This window comes from Euprymna scolopes, chromosome 8 (genome assembly GCF_053919585.1).
Source record: "Euprymna scolopes isolate OS-2025 chromosome 8, ASM5391958v1, whole genome shotgun sequence".
Classification (NCBI taxonomy): domain Eukaryota; kingdom Metazoa; phylum Mollusca; class Cephalopoda; order Sepiida; family Sepiolidae; genus Euprymna; species Euprymna scolopes.
The window spans coordinates 139946999-139961647 of NC_136489.1; the positions used below are offsets into that span (position 1 = coordinate 139946999).

Sequence of the window (14649 nt, forward strand, 5' to 3'; positions counted from 1 at the left end):
TATTCTCATAATAAGTGTCTTGTTTTACTAACTATTGTATTTTTTTTTTGCTCTGATTTGGATGTTTGAAATTTTTGCTTTTGACATGATTTCAGTTTGGAAATAGGATGGTTCACACTATAAAAATGAATAATTCTCTAAAAACTTGAGTCACAATACATTTTTAAAAAATTTAAGTTTAATTTATTTTTCAGCAGTTCTTTTTGTTCAGCAGTCCAAGCCATTATTTTAATGAGTTGATTTAACCCATAAAAAGATTTTATTTTTTACTTATCAAAGCTCGAAAGTCACTTGATGATAATAGTTCAAGAAATTTTCAATTGAGCGGTGAGAGGATTTTCATTTGGACATAAGAGTTGAAATTAAATGGATAGGATGATTAAAAAATGATTTAAGAAAAGCTTATTATGCAAAGATGTCCTAACAAGTATTTGTTTACTTGAATATGACCATGTTGTAGTCAGTTAGGTATTTTGTTCCACAGATGTGACATTCTAGAAAAGAAATTTTGTTCATGGAAGTACCATTTGGTAGTAGGAAAGAGGTCATCCCTCACTGATTTCAAAGTCGGTTCTGTACTTTCTTAAAGCAAGAAAGAGTATTCCGACAATGGTATTCTATCTTCGCATGTGTCAGGTAAAAAGATTTTGTCAGGAGTGAGGTACTTTCTAGTCATGAGGTAAAATGATCCAACAGTTTTCCTGCGACCTTAGCAATAAATTTAATGTCTTCCATTTCATGTCTGGTGTGAAAATCAGTTCTAGTCACTTATCAGAAAAGGAGGAGGCTTCCTGAAGTCGTTCATTTTAACTGGGGGAGTAGGGGGGGGGGCATTGATGATGAGAGAAGGTTGGTTTTAGAGGCATTAAAAGTAACTTTTTTCCCAACTGCACTCAAAGTCAAAGGAGTCAGAAAGATTTTGATCATCAATGCTCTTTGAAGTGCTGCCATAAATAGTTGTCTGTATAGATGTCAAAGAATGAAGTCTGAATAAAATTTGGAGGATTATTGATGAAGATCAGAAATAGCTTGGCCATGGAATTGATCTTTGAGACATGCTGGCATTGATGCAGGAAATCATAAATTGTGATTTTTCAAAACTCATGAGAATCAATTCAAATTAGTGTTTTTTTCCCCCTTTTGCAGCCGTTTCTGGAAATTTTAAGAGGTTTTTATTTTAGAGCATCAATTACTTTGAAATTACTTGAAATAGTAATTTTTGTGGACAAATGTATCGTGACTGGCCATTCTGAGAAAATTTTTTTTAATGTTTATCATTAAGTATTTTCTAATATTTAAATATTTTACTTTGAAAATGTAGCCTAAAAGTAATGAACTAATGATTTTGATGAGAGCGAATGCAAATTTCCACATGAAACATGGAGATCCAAAACAAGCAGCTTTTCTTATGGAACAGATTTCTCAGTAAGTGTTTTTTCATTTGTTATGCAAAGTATAATTGATCTGTTATTAACATATGATAAATTACTCTGTTGTAAGCAAAGTATAATTGATCTGTTATTAACATATGATAAATTACTCTGTTGTAAGCAAAGTATAATTGATCTGTTATTAACATATGATAAATTACTCTGTTGTAAGCAAAGTATAATTGATCTGTTATTAACATATGATAAATTACAATATGATTTTGAATTTTTTTATAGCACCATTTAACCACACATTTTGATAGGAATACAGTTTATTAAAAAGTAAACTTTAAAAAATAAACCCTGCATTAGCCATAATTAGTAAATGACATTAACTTTTTTATTATAGTATTTGATGTAAAAATATGAAGTACAAAAGAACAAGAAGTTCATAATGTAACATATTCTTCTTTGAGATAAGTTGGTTGTCTTTCAGTTTAATGGTAATGTTCATGTATAGTGACTGGAGTGTTTATATTAATGTTTGAATTTTGGTATGTCAGATTTTTGCTGTTAGAAGTAGAACTGACGACATCCTCATTTTTATCGCTGTTTGGTATCAAGTATTGTATAATATGATATTTGGAGTAAGAGGTGTGAGATGAAGAATCCATTGGATTTTTATTTTTACCATAGTGATTAAAAAGAAGTAATACAAAATAATCACAGCATATAAGGATGTCTTACTTAACTACTTTTAATTAAGTACTACTTATTCTGGACCTTGTGAATTTCTGAATGTTAACCTGGTTATGCACAGATGTGGAGATAACAAAAAATCAATTACAAAAATATGGAAAACGCAACATTAATGGCAAAGTATGGGTAAAGCAAGAGGTCAGATAAAAGGCAGTCTTTTACTGCACTCTGCTAGAAATATAATTGGTCTAAACTAGCAAGAAGGGTATCTGTGGCATATATATCTTTTCCCCACTTTTTGTTTCTTTTAGTATTTATCTTGAGATTCTTACCGGACTGTGAGAATGTTGATTTCCTTTTCTAGACTATCTGCTAAAATTATTAAACCCAATTATTTACAATACTCTGTTAGTTCTTTGGATCATTTCTCCTTATGCCCTTAACACATCTCCTTCTCCAAACTCCTAATCTTTGTGGTCAATGAAGATAAGTGATTTCTTGATCCCCACATTATAGGGGTATCATAATCCATTCTAGCACTTCAGTGAAAGGACCTTCTGCAAGATTATGTGTAACATTTCACAGTCAGATGATTTTCCCATCCAGATTTGCTCTGAAAGCTATGACTTAATGTTAAGTTTTGAGACATTGTGTTGAACAAACCAAGATGGCGGGCAAGAATCAAATGTGGTCCATGGCGTAGTTAACCTCTTAAGTTCTGAGATATTATGTTGAACAAAGATGGCAGCGTAGTTCAGATCAGTAACCAAGATGGCAGCGAACTGATTGAATCCAAAATTCGACAATTTTTATAATAATTTTGCGACGTTTTCATTGGTTGTTTAGCACAGCCGTTGGTTATAAAAATGATTGGCGAATCCATTCGTCTCATACCCCAATCAGGAGTCAAAAACATTTTACACACCCCCTTTTTTGATATAATGGAAAAATCCTTTCGGATTCAATTTTGGTTTCACTTGAGAAAAGGAAAGAAAAATAAATAAATAAAAATAAATGAACAAAGAAAAGTAAACCAATAAAATAATTGTTTTTTTTTTTTTTTGTATTTTTTTTTTTTTTCTTTTTCTTCTGGTTTTATGGGAATTTGTCTTTATTCTCATCGGTCAAAAAGAATTAATATATTGATATAATGTGTGCAAAAAGAAGTCATTTTTTTTATACATATAAAAATAAACACTTTTTAAATATATATAAACATACAAATAGAATACTTTTCAAATACATATAAACATATGCACAAAAATTCACAAATATACATTTTTTGTTTTGTTTTAACAAATGTTTGCCAAAAAAAAAAGAGATACAAAAAGAACTATTTGACACATAGGAAGTTTACAAAAAGGTTTTAACAAGTGGCTTTCTTTCTTTCTTTTTTTTTTGTAATAAAAACTGGAAACATTATGTTAGGTATTAATTGGTGAAAATGTTGCACAATATTCCACTCCAGGAATTTGTGAGAAACCTTTCACCACAAATGTTGCTTTAAAAGTTTCACTGCCAGAAGCTTTGATTTTTTTTGGAAAAAACCCAGCGTGAAGAAATTATATTTTTATCTGTTGGTTTTGCCACTATTTCTTATGTGTTATTTTCAGATAAAGCTTTCAATTCGGATACCAAAGCTTGTTCCCATTCTTGGTGATTTTGTGAATTAATTGCCTCATTATAACTTTCCGTGCGCTGTTCAACGAATAATAGTAATCCACGGTGTAATCTTGTATGTTTTCAATTTGTAAGAAGTCTGGCCTTTTTCGCTCCCTTATTGGGTATCGACATGTTTGGTTACTGTTTTCGTCAGAAGTACTGTAATTGTCGTCGTTATTAATATTTTCATTGTGATCAATTAAGATGCTAGGCAATATTTCACGTGTTTCATTCACTGGATCGCCATTTTTTAAATTTAATGTATCATTGAATTTTGCACATCTAACGCTTTTTATGGCAGTTTGAGCTGCAAAGTAGATTAAGTATGCCGGACTATTTTTATCGTAACCTACGAAAGTACCTTTTTCGCTTTTAGTATTTAGTTTATTGGTGCTTTCTATAAATGCAAAACAATCAGAACCAAATAGATGCATTCTGTTCATTTTAGGTTTTACACCGCAAAATGTTTCATACAGCAATTTTCCTAGCCTCTTATTGAACGATCTATTTCTGATATATGCTGCTGCCATTAAAGCGTACGTCCATAAACTATGCACTAATTTTGATTCGATAAGTAGGCATCTTGTCATCTCAAAAAGGGTTCACCATGCCCTTTCAGCTGTACCATTTTGGAAGGGGGAGTACGGCGCCGATTTCTCGTGTTTAATACGGTGGTTAATTAATAGAAGTTCAAAGTCTTTACTAGTAAATTCAGTCCCATTGTCTGAGCGAATACATTTTACTGAACCGTACAGGGCAACATCAACTAAATATTTCTTAGTGGCGAGGATAGTGTCGGATTTGTTTTTTAGAAAATAAACCATAATTAAACCAGAAAAATCATCAATAAAGTTCAAAACGTACCTTAGATTGTTTCCCCCCATCGGGCTGATCAGACCTGCTATCTATTGTCAAAGTTACATGTGAATAGAAATGTTTGTTCTTCCTCAAAGTTCTCAACGGAGTCCATTTTAGAGCGTTTATATCGACATTGGAAACTTTTGTGGTTGGGTCGTCCACAATTATAGCAGATAATTTCATTCTTTTTCTTGGGAAAATTACTTTTGGAGAATACGTTGCGGTGAGGTGCATAATTTGGTGGTGTCTGCTTTCGAGAAGCAATTTTGAACTTCATAATATTGCTTGAGTTATTATTGTTCATGAGCATACGATTAGTCTCTTCGTAACTGCGCAATGCCACTTTAAATTCGCTGAAATTTATGGGTTTGTCTTTCTGAGTTATAACAGTTGTAAATGGTTTAAAATCGGCTGGAAGTCCCTTGAGGGTCATTGGTATCAACACGCTATCGCTTATTATTTCACCTGAGAGTTTTAAGGCATTGGCAGTGGTTTCTGCCCTTATGACGTAGTCGATAATCGTTTCATCCTCGTTACGTTTCAAAGAGGTTAATTTTGTATATAGGGATATTATTTTCGGTTTCCCTTTTGATAAATAATGTTCTCGTAATATGTTCAATGCTTTCCTCCCATCATCCAATGCGTCTCTTATAATTAGAGACAGACTTCTATCGTCTAAACATTGAATCAGTTCTGCAAAAACAGTCGCGTTTTTTTCGAGAAATTCGGGGTCGTTTAGATTCTCTGTTGTAGATTGTATGACTTTGTGTAGTTTTCGAATCCTTAGATATCCCAGAAATTTTACCTGCCACAATTCGAATTTAGATTTCGATCCGTCAAAGAAAAGACGGTGGCTGGGCCCATAACCTGTTAAGTTTTGAGACATTGTGTTGAACAAAGATGGTGGTGTAGTTCAGATCAGTAACCAAGATGGCGGCGAACTGATTGAATCCAAAATTCGAAAATTTTTATAATAATTTTGCGACGTTTTCATTGGTTATTTAGCACAGCCGTTGGTTATAAAAATGATTGGCGAATCCATTCGTCTCATACCCCCATCACAAGTCAAAAACATTTTACACTTAATAAATCTACATGTTAAATCAAGAATTTATTTTCACAAATAAGTTCATCAAGTCATCATGAGTGTAGATGATATTTCCAACAATGACTTTTGGTAATGGTCTATATATAAGGTTCCTTACACTATTTGGTTAATAACACAATTACTTGTTAAAAGAGATTTTCTTTTTCATTCAACTTTTTTTTCTTTCATTTTCTGTAAACCGTTTTTACAACAACTATGTATATAAAAGGAACATAGACATTTTTGCACTTTGCACATTCGATTTCCATAAACAAAAAAAAAATTGTTTTTAATCATGCACAAATTTAATCCGTCCAACTCTAAGTCTAAATAAAAAACAAAGAAAATAGAAATACATAAGTTTCTTTATGCTAAGCAACCAATATACAATGCAGATTTAAAAAAAACAAAAAAACATTTGTTTAAAAATCAAAAATTTTGGATGATTCAGGATTTTGAACAGTTTTAGTTTTTTCTTTCTTTGTTTCCCCATACTTGTGGAATGATGTCATTACGAAGAGAGGAGTAAAGTTCTTGTGTTGTTAGACAGTGATGTTATTCATAGTCAGGATAGGAGATATGTGCTGGTACTCATGCAATGTATTATTGTAGTTTTCTTTCTCAATGATTAAGCATCATGCCACAAGGGAAGAAAAAAAGGGAGTAAAACACTCAAATCCATTGCCAAGGTCATTGGAAAAATAAGATCCTTCTCCAGTAGATATCTCATTTCTGATGCAATTCTCTACCTATATAAAAGCCAGGTACATCCAATAATGGAGTACTGTTGCCACATTTGGCAGGATAAGCTGCTAGAAGCAGCTTATCCTGCTTGACAGAGTTCAAAATAGACTGCGTAGCTTCGTGCCCTTTTCTTTTCCCTGCAACCTCTTTTCCACAGAAGAGCCTGGTGCTACCAGATCAGGCTGTCTATTGGCTTCCTGAGACGAAATGCACCTACATCGATTTTCTGTTTTTGTTTTATATTCTCTTTTGTAAAATTTAATTATGTTCTACAAAAACAAAAACAACAGCCCCCTTCCCCTTTCCTTTTTCCTTCTCTACTTCCCAACCCCGTCGGTGGGGCATTAGAATACACGGACTGCCCCCTGCAGGGAGTAAGTGCCTCAATGGGGCCACCTGTTGGCCATAGATGGCATCCCGTTATGTCTATGAAAAGGATCCTGGTGGCTGAGCAACTGATACATAGGGAAATAAAGGTATCAGTTGCAACACTTCACTTTGGGCTAGATGGGCGGTCAGAGAGGCCCGATCCGATCAATCGGCTGGTCACGTCTAGCTCACCACTTATACACACATAATCTGCACCAAATCTAAATACTACACGACACTCCCCCATCAATACTGATCCCCAAATAAGAGGTGAAAGCGGTAGCTGAGGATCAATTGTATATAGTGAACAAGGACTAGACATGGATGTTTTTCTCTAATCTTTCCCATATTGGATGGGAGAAATTAAGATACACGAGTGCTCAAAGCCTACATTATGTACAAGTATATCATACCTGTAACCGTGTTGTAGCCAGGGCGAATGGGCTTCCTCCCAAGTAGGGCTCTAAGGTTGGTGGGGAGCAGGGATGATGAATTAAAAAAAACGAATCTCAATATGAGTTATAAAAATCCAAGTAAAAAAAGATTTTTAAACAGTTCAGACAGTGACACGAACAAGAAACTGAATAACTATCCAAACTTTATAGTAATGGAGTCAACTGGAGAAGTGCCTTTAACCAAACTCTCTCCCTTCAAGATAGAAAAAATACTATCAGAAAGGGTCAAACCTAAATTAGTCAAAAAATTAAGAAATGGTACTCTTCTGATAGAAATTCTTACCAAAACACAGGCAGATGTACTGTTAAAATGGAAAACAAAAAAATACCCCCACAAAACACTAAACATATGCAAAGGAGTGGTGAAAAGCACTGAACTTTCACTTTGCTCCATCGGTGAAATCCGTTCAAATCTAAAAGAACAAAATATAACGGATGTCAGAAGAATGCAAATAAAAAAAATGGAGAAATGATAAACATGCACACATATATACTAACCTTTAACCAACAAAAAATTACACAAGAAATAAAAATAGCCTATGAGAAACTAAGAGCGAAATCTACATCCCCAACCCACTGCATTGCTTTAACTGTAAAAAATTTGGTCACTATCAGGACTGATGTACACTCCAGCCAGTGTGTGGAAGGTGTGGAGAAAATTACAATCATATCAACTGTCAAAAAACTTATAAATGTTCTTACAGTTATATCTCATAAGATTAGCGAATCTCTCCACAGAAGCTTCCTTTCTAGGGCAATTGCTCTTGACATATCAAAGGCTTTTGATAAAGTATGGCATAAAGGTTTACTTCACAAGATCTCTAGCTATGGTATAGCTGGAAATGTCTTAATTATTAAATCATTTCTTTCTGATAGGTTCATAAGAGTAGTAGTTGATGGGCAGAAATCAGAAGCTCTCAGTATTAATGCTGGAATCCCTCAGGGGTCCATCCTGGGCCCAACTCTCTTCCTGATCTACATTAATGATCTTTCAAATCACATCCTTACATCATTCGTAGACATTTATGCTGATGACACTACTATCTATGGTAGCACATCTAAGACCGTTAACAACCAAGTTCTCTCTGATTCTCTCCTCTGATCTTGAGCATGTGGTACAATGGGGAAAGGGGTGGCTGGTTACTTTTAATGCATCTAAGACCAAGCTTTTATCTTTACATCATCAACGCTCTGATCCCCATCTGGCATCAATTGAAATGAATGGCTCTCGTCTTGGAGAGGCCTCATGTTTTGACAAGCTTCTGGGCTTGACTTTTACTCCTGATCTTAAGTGAAACACATACATTAAATCCGTTGCCAAGGCCGCTGGAAAAATGGTGGGATCCTTCTATCGATCCAGTAGATATCTCACTACTAATGCAATTCTCTTTCTATATAAGAGCCAGGTATGTCCAAGGATGGAGTACTGTTGCCACATCTGGGCAGGAGCTGCTAGAAAGGACTTATCCTACCTTGACAGAGTTTATAGCCTTGTAGGGGATGTCCTTTTCTCTTCCCTGCAACCTCTTTCTCACAGAAGAAATGTTGTGAGTTTGTCTCTGCTTTAGCGTTATTTTCATGGCAAGTGCTCAACTGAGCTCCAATCTAAGGTTCCCCCTCACCAAACTTTCACGAGAAACACTTTTCTAGCAGAAATCTCTATCAATAATTTCCCCCACTCTTTATCTGTACCTAAACCTAAACGTAGATTCCATGAGCAAAGCTTTTTTATTAGAACTACACGCCTATGGAATTGTCTTCCGTTTTCCTGCTTTCCAGCTGATTACAATATGGTTGCCTTCAAGCCTAACGTAAACCAGTTTTTGATGAGCCGTTCCATATAAGTTAACAAATTCTCCAAATTTCCATTACTAATGATTACTATATTGTCCAATTTCTACTGTACACTCTTTAACCCTTATATTCGAGTGGCCTCAAGGCCTTGATAAGTGGTGATGCCCATGTAAAAAAAAAAAAAAAAAAAACTAAAGAAAATCACAGTGACTACTCCAAAGACTATGAAATCTGGAAAAAAGAAAAGGAAATTGTTAAAATTAAACACTCATTAAACATCACCTACCCAAAAGCAAGGAAAAGGACAGTAACAGCTAAATACTCAGAAATAACAAAAAAGAATACTCTGAACGCCAATAAACACGACAATTATTGCACAGCAAACCTTGATCTTAAAATCCAAGACCTCACCAATCAAATCAAAATATTGATAAATACAATTGAAGAAATGAAAAAAAAAAAAAAAAACGAATATGAATAAAACCTCACTAGAACCAAAAATCCAAACACCACACCCAATAGACCAAAAACAAACCAGAACCAGACTTAACTAAACAAAAACAACAAATAAACCCACAAATTCCCCATTAAGACATTTGAGGTCGAGAACTCTGAGGAGCAGAATGCCAACAATAAGGAGAGTCCTTCAATCCCCTACAAGAGTTCTAATATAAAAACAAGCAAAAAAAATAAAGACTCTTCAAAAACATCTGAACAGACAAAAACAATAAATGAGAAAAATTCCTTAATGAAAATCAGCCCCACAAAAACCAAACCACTCGCTCAACATCTAAAACCAGAGATAAATCAAGCATAAAAGCTGACAAACCAATTGAACACAAAGAACCAGAAGCCATGGAAAACAGAAACCGAATCTACCAATGATAAAAAAGCTCACAAATACACAAACGCACATAAAACAGTCCAGTGATTCAAATACAAGAACTACAGACCAAAATAAATTTAAAACCTCCTTGAAAACAATGGAAATAGAAGACAAAACTCCCTTCCCCTAAAAAAACACCCCTATTCTCAAGACAAAAGGAAATCAAATACATAAAATTTAAACTATGGCCAAGAAAATAATCCAAATGGAATTGCAGAGATATAAAAGCCAACCAAAATGAATTACTTCTACTAATATCCGATTTATGCCCGACAATAATATGCCTATAAGAAACCTTTTTAAAACCATCTGAAAATATCAATCTCCAAAGTTTTACTGAATACAACTACATAACAAATAACCCAAATAGAGCTTCTGGAAGAACACCCATTCTCATTAGGAAAACCACAGCACAAAGCCAAATAAATCTACAAACTAACTTATAATTGCTGTCACAGCCACCCTACATAGAACGGTCACAATTTGCTTCATCTGCCTGCTTCCAAACAACCCCATAGATGGAACTGAAATAGAAAAACTCATCAACCAACTCCCTCACCCCTTCTTATTATTAGGCGACTTTAATAGTCATAATGTTAGTTGGGGATGCTCAAACCGACAGAAAAGGAGTCACTATAGAAAATATTAACAACAACATAAACCTATGCATATATAACAACAAAAAACAACCTTTATTCACTCCGCTACAAACTTGTTCTCAGCAATTGAGCTTTCTAGTATCTTTATAGATTACAATTGGACAATGCATGTGGATACCTATGGAAATGACCCAATAACATTAGAACACTTTGGTCCTGAAATAATCTCAAAAATTCCTCGCTCAAACCTTAGAAACACTAACTGGAATAAATTCAAATTACTATGCAAACACAAACTCCTACCTGGAAAACATGAGAAAGACCTGATCACTCACTTTGCAGATACCATTATCTCAATAGCAGAAGAATGCATTCCTAAAACAAAATCATCAACCAAGTATAATCGTCCCTGGTTTAATAATGACTGTAAAAAGGCTATCAGGCTACGATGTGCTGCATTAAGAAAATTCAACAATCAACCAACTACTCAGAATTTAAACAACTTTAAAATATGCAGGGCTAAAGCACACTGAACAATAAAAGAAGCCAAAAGGGAATCATGGAAGAATTTTGTGTCTAAAATCAATAAGGCCACCAAAGACAAAACTGTATGGAATATGATTCAGAAAATATCAGGAAAAAACACCAGTCACCCTGTCAACCACCTCTGTATAAACAATAGTAAAATAACTAAAAAGGAGTACATGGCAAACCTGCTTGCAGATACTATTGCAAATAATTCATTATCTAAAAATTACAATTCAAAATTGCAGATCATTAAACAGGAATCAGAAAAAAACAAACTGAACTTTAAAAGTAATAATGAGGAGGAATACAACAAACCTTTTACCATCCATGAACTAAAGGATTCATTAAAAAAAAAACAAGCCAACAACACGGCTGAGGGACCTGATAAGATAACATGAATTTCTAACAACTACAAGATGAACCCTTAAAGTATTTACTTTCTATTTATAATGACATCTGGCTCAATGGCAATCTTCCAGCCATATGGAAACAAGCCACAGTCATTTCTATACCAAAACCAGGAAAGAATGCATCTGACCCCTCCAATTATCGCCCCATAGCTCTAACAAGCTGTGTGTGTAAGATCATGGAGAGAATGGTAAACACCAGATTAATTTGGTTTCTGGAAACAAATAAAATAATAACTAATTTTCAATGTGGCTTCCGAAAACATTGTAGCACAACAGACCATTTAATTCATTTAGAAACTTTCATCAGAAATTCATTTATACAAAAAAAAAGCATATGACTGCTATTTTCTTTGATCTTGAAAAGGCGTACGATACCACATGGAGGTATGGCATCATGAAAGATCTCAAAGAAGCTGGAGTGAAAGGAAGACTACCCATCTTCATCAACAACTTCATCAACAATAGACTATTCAATGTCCGTTAGGAACATGCCTCTCAGACATCAAGGAACAGGAAACGGGAATCCCACAGGGAAGTATTTTGTCGGTAACATTATTCAACCTAAAAATTAACATTATTGTTGGATGCATAAACCAAGGCGTGGATTGCTCTCTATATGTTGATGATTTTTTAATTGCATACAGTCCGAGACATATCCATATAATTGAACATCAACTTCAACAATGCATTGACAAAATAAAAAAATGGACAACTAAAAATGGCTTCAAATTTTCCATTAACAAAACAAAATGTATGCACTTTTGTCAACTAAGAAAACTACACACAGATCCTCTTTTAAAACTAGATGATATTCCGATTCCTGTTGTAAATGAACATAAATTCTTAGGGTTAATACTAGACAAAAAATTTACATTCATCCCTCATATAAAACACCTTAAAAATAAATGTAATAAAACTTTCCAGCTAATGCGGGTCATTGCCCACACAGATTGGAGAGCGGACAGACAAACCCTATTAAAGTTATATAGATCACTAGTGCGATTGAAACTAGATTATGGCAGCTTCATTTATGGTGCCACCAGAAAGTCTTGCATAAATATATTGGACACCGTTCAACATCAGGGCCTTAGGCTTGCACTGGCAGCCTTCCAAACTTCCCCCATCAATAGTCTCTATGCAGAAGCCAATGAACCCCCATTATCAATTTGACGCGACAAACTAGCCTTGCAGTACTTGACCAAAATTCTCTCTTGCCCAGACAATCTTGCTTACGACTGCATTGCAAACTCACTAGATTACTCACTCTGTTAGGAAAAAAATCCATACCGTAACTGTACCTTCAATCCAAATTCCCAAAATCATTATGACAAAAAAGTAAAAGCTATAAAACCTTTTGGTCTCCATACAAAACCACTAGTAGAAGATACAGGTATCACAATCACCAATATCCATAATGTCAACCAACTAAGCCTTCCACCCTGGCTACTAAAACAATCTGAAATTATCTTTTGAATTAAATAACCTCCCCAAAAAATCAAACCCATCCGCTAACCTATCAAAAAAAACTCCTTATCATTCAGGAAAAATACCTAAACCATTAGTACATATATGCAGATGGCTCCAAAGACAGCAACAGAACCGGATGTGGAGTCATATCCACTAACATTACCTTTACAGAAGCGACTACCAGACCATGCCCAATTTTTGTGCCGAAGCCACAGCCTTAGATATGGCACTAGACCTTATTACTAACCTCACCCATACCAAATTTATAATTTTTTCAACCCGCTACTCAAAATACACACTCTTTCACAAAACAAAAGTATCAAATTCTGCTGGATCCCCAGTCATTTTGGATTCAGGGAAATGAAAAAGCCGACATAGTTGCCAAAAACGCTTTAAAACTCAATCAAAGCAATATAAAAATTCCACACTCTGACTACAAACAACTAATAAATAATGAAGAAATGGCAAGAAAGGTGAAATAACTGTCCAAATAACAAATAAGATCAAACCCACAATAGAAGAACGATTTACCAGATGCCAGAAGATAACGTAGAGAGGAAGTGATTTTGTCCCGTATTCGCATAGGATACACGCACATAATCCACTCCTTCCTGCTAAAAAAAGAAGACCCTTCAGAGTGTTTTGCATGCCAAGAACCTTTTACGATAAAACACTTTCTTTTGGATTGTGGCGATCTTGTGCATATGCGGCAAAATTATTACAAAGTCAACAATATGAAAGAACTATTTAAAAAAATAAATTCCAACAAAATACCAACATTTCTGAAAAAAGTAAATCTATATAAAAGAATATAACTTTGATTCAATCCAACTCTACCACACACCCGAAGAAAAAAAAAAAAAAGCACATCACCTAATGACACAAAAAAAGGATGACTTGACTTACTGAGTTAATTAAAATATCTAATCCACAAAAAAAACAAAAGGTTGCTATGCCGTAAAACCAAACCAAACCCACAGAAGAGACATTGCAAGCCTGTCTCTGCTTTATCGTTATTTTCATGGTAGGTGCTTGTCTGAGCTCCAATTTTTGGTCCTCCCTCACCAAACTTTCATCAAAAACACTTGTCTAACCAAAATCACTATCAATAATTTCTCCCACTCTCTATCTGTGCCTAAGCCTAAATGTAGATTCCATGAACAAAGCTTCTTTCTTAACGCTGCATGCCTGTGGAACAATGTTTCATCTGCCTGCTGACTGCAATTTGATTGTCTACAAGTCCAACGTAAACAAGTTCTTGATGAACTATCCTCCTAAGTAATCCAATTTACAAAATTTCTACTACTTACGATTACTATGCTATAATCCCATTGACTAATGTATACCCATTAATCCTTATCCTCGAGTGGCCTCCAGGCCTTAATAAGCAGTAACTCATATGTAAAAAAAGAAAAGAAAAACTATTCAAAATCCTGGAGACAAAAAATTTTGATTTTTTTTTTTTTAAATGAATAGATGTTTTATTTATTTTTTTTTTAAAACTGCATTGTTTATTGGTTTTCATGTGTAAACAAACTTACACATTTCTATTTAAATTCAAACACTGCTTATATCACAGAAAAAAAAACCTACAATAATACAAAAAATCTATTCATAACCATTTTTAACACTCATTAAAATGAATTGGAATAATTCTTTTACATTTTATAAAGATCATACTCCGATGAAAACCATGTTTTATATCGAAAAAAATGCCATGG

General features: G+C 34.3%; 1 protein-coding gene across 2 annotated transcripts in view; it reads left to right on the top strand.

Annotated features, from left to right (window-relative positions):
- Window positions 1-14649, top strand: part of LOC145283786 (signal recognition particle subunit SRP72-like) — a 208321-nt gene that overhangs the window by 147657 nt on the left and 46015 nt on the right. For both annotated transcript variants that reach the window (XM_080132853.1, XM_080132852.1), the window contains exon 15: window positions 1322-1425. In XM_080132853.1, the coding sequence (XP_079988979.1) occupies window positions 1322-1425 (104 nt within the window). The remainder of the gene's footprint in view (window positions 1-1321; window positions 1426-14649) is intronic.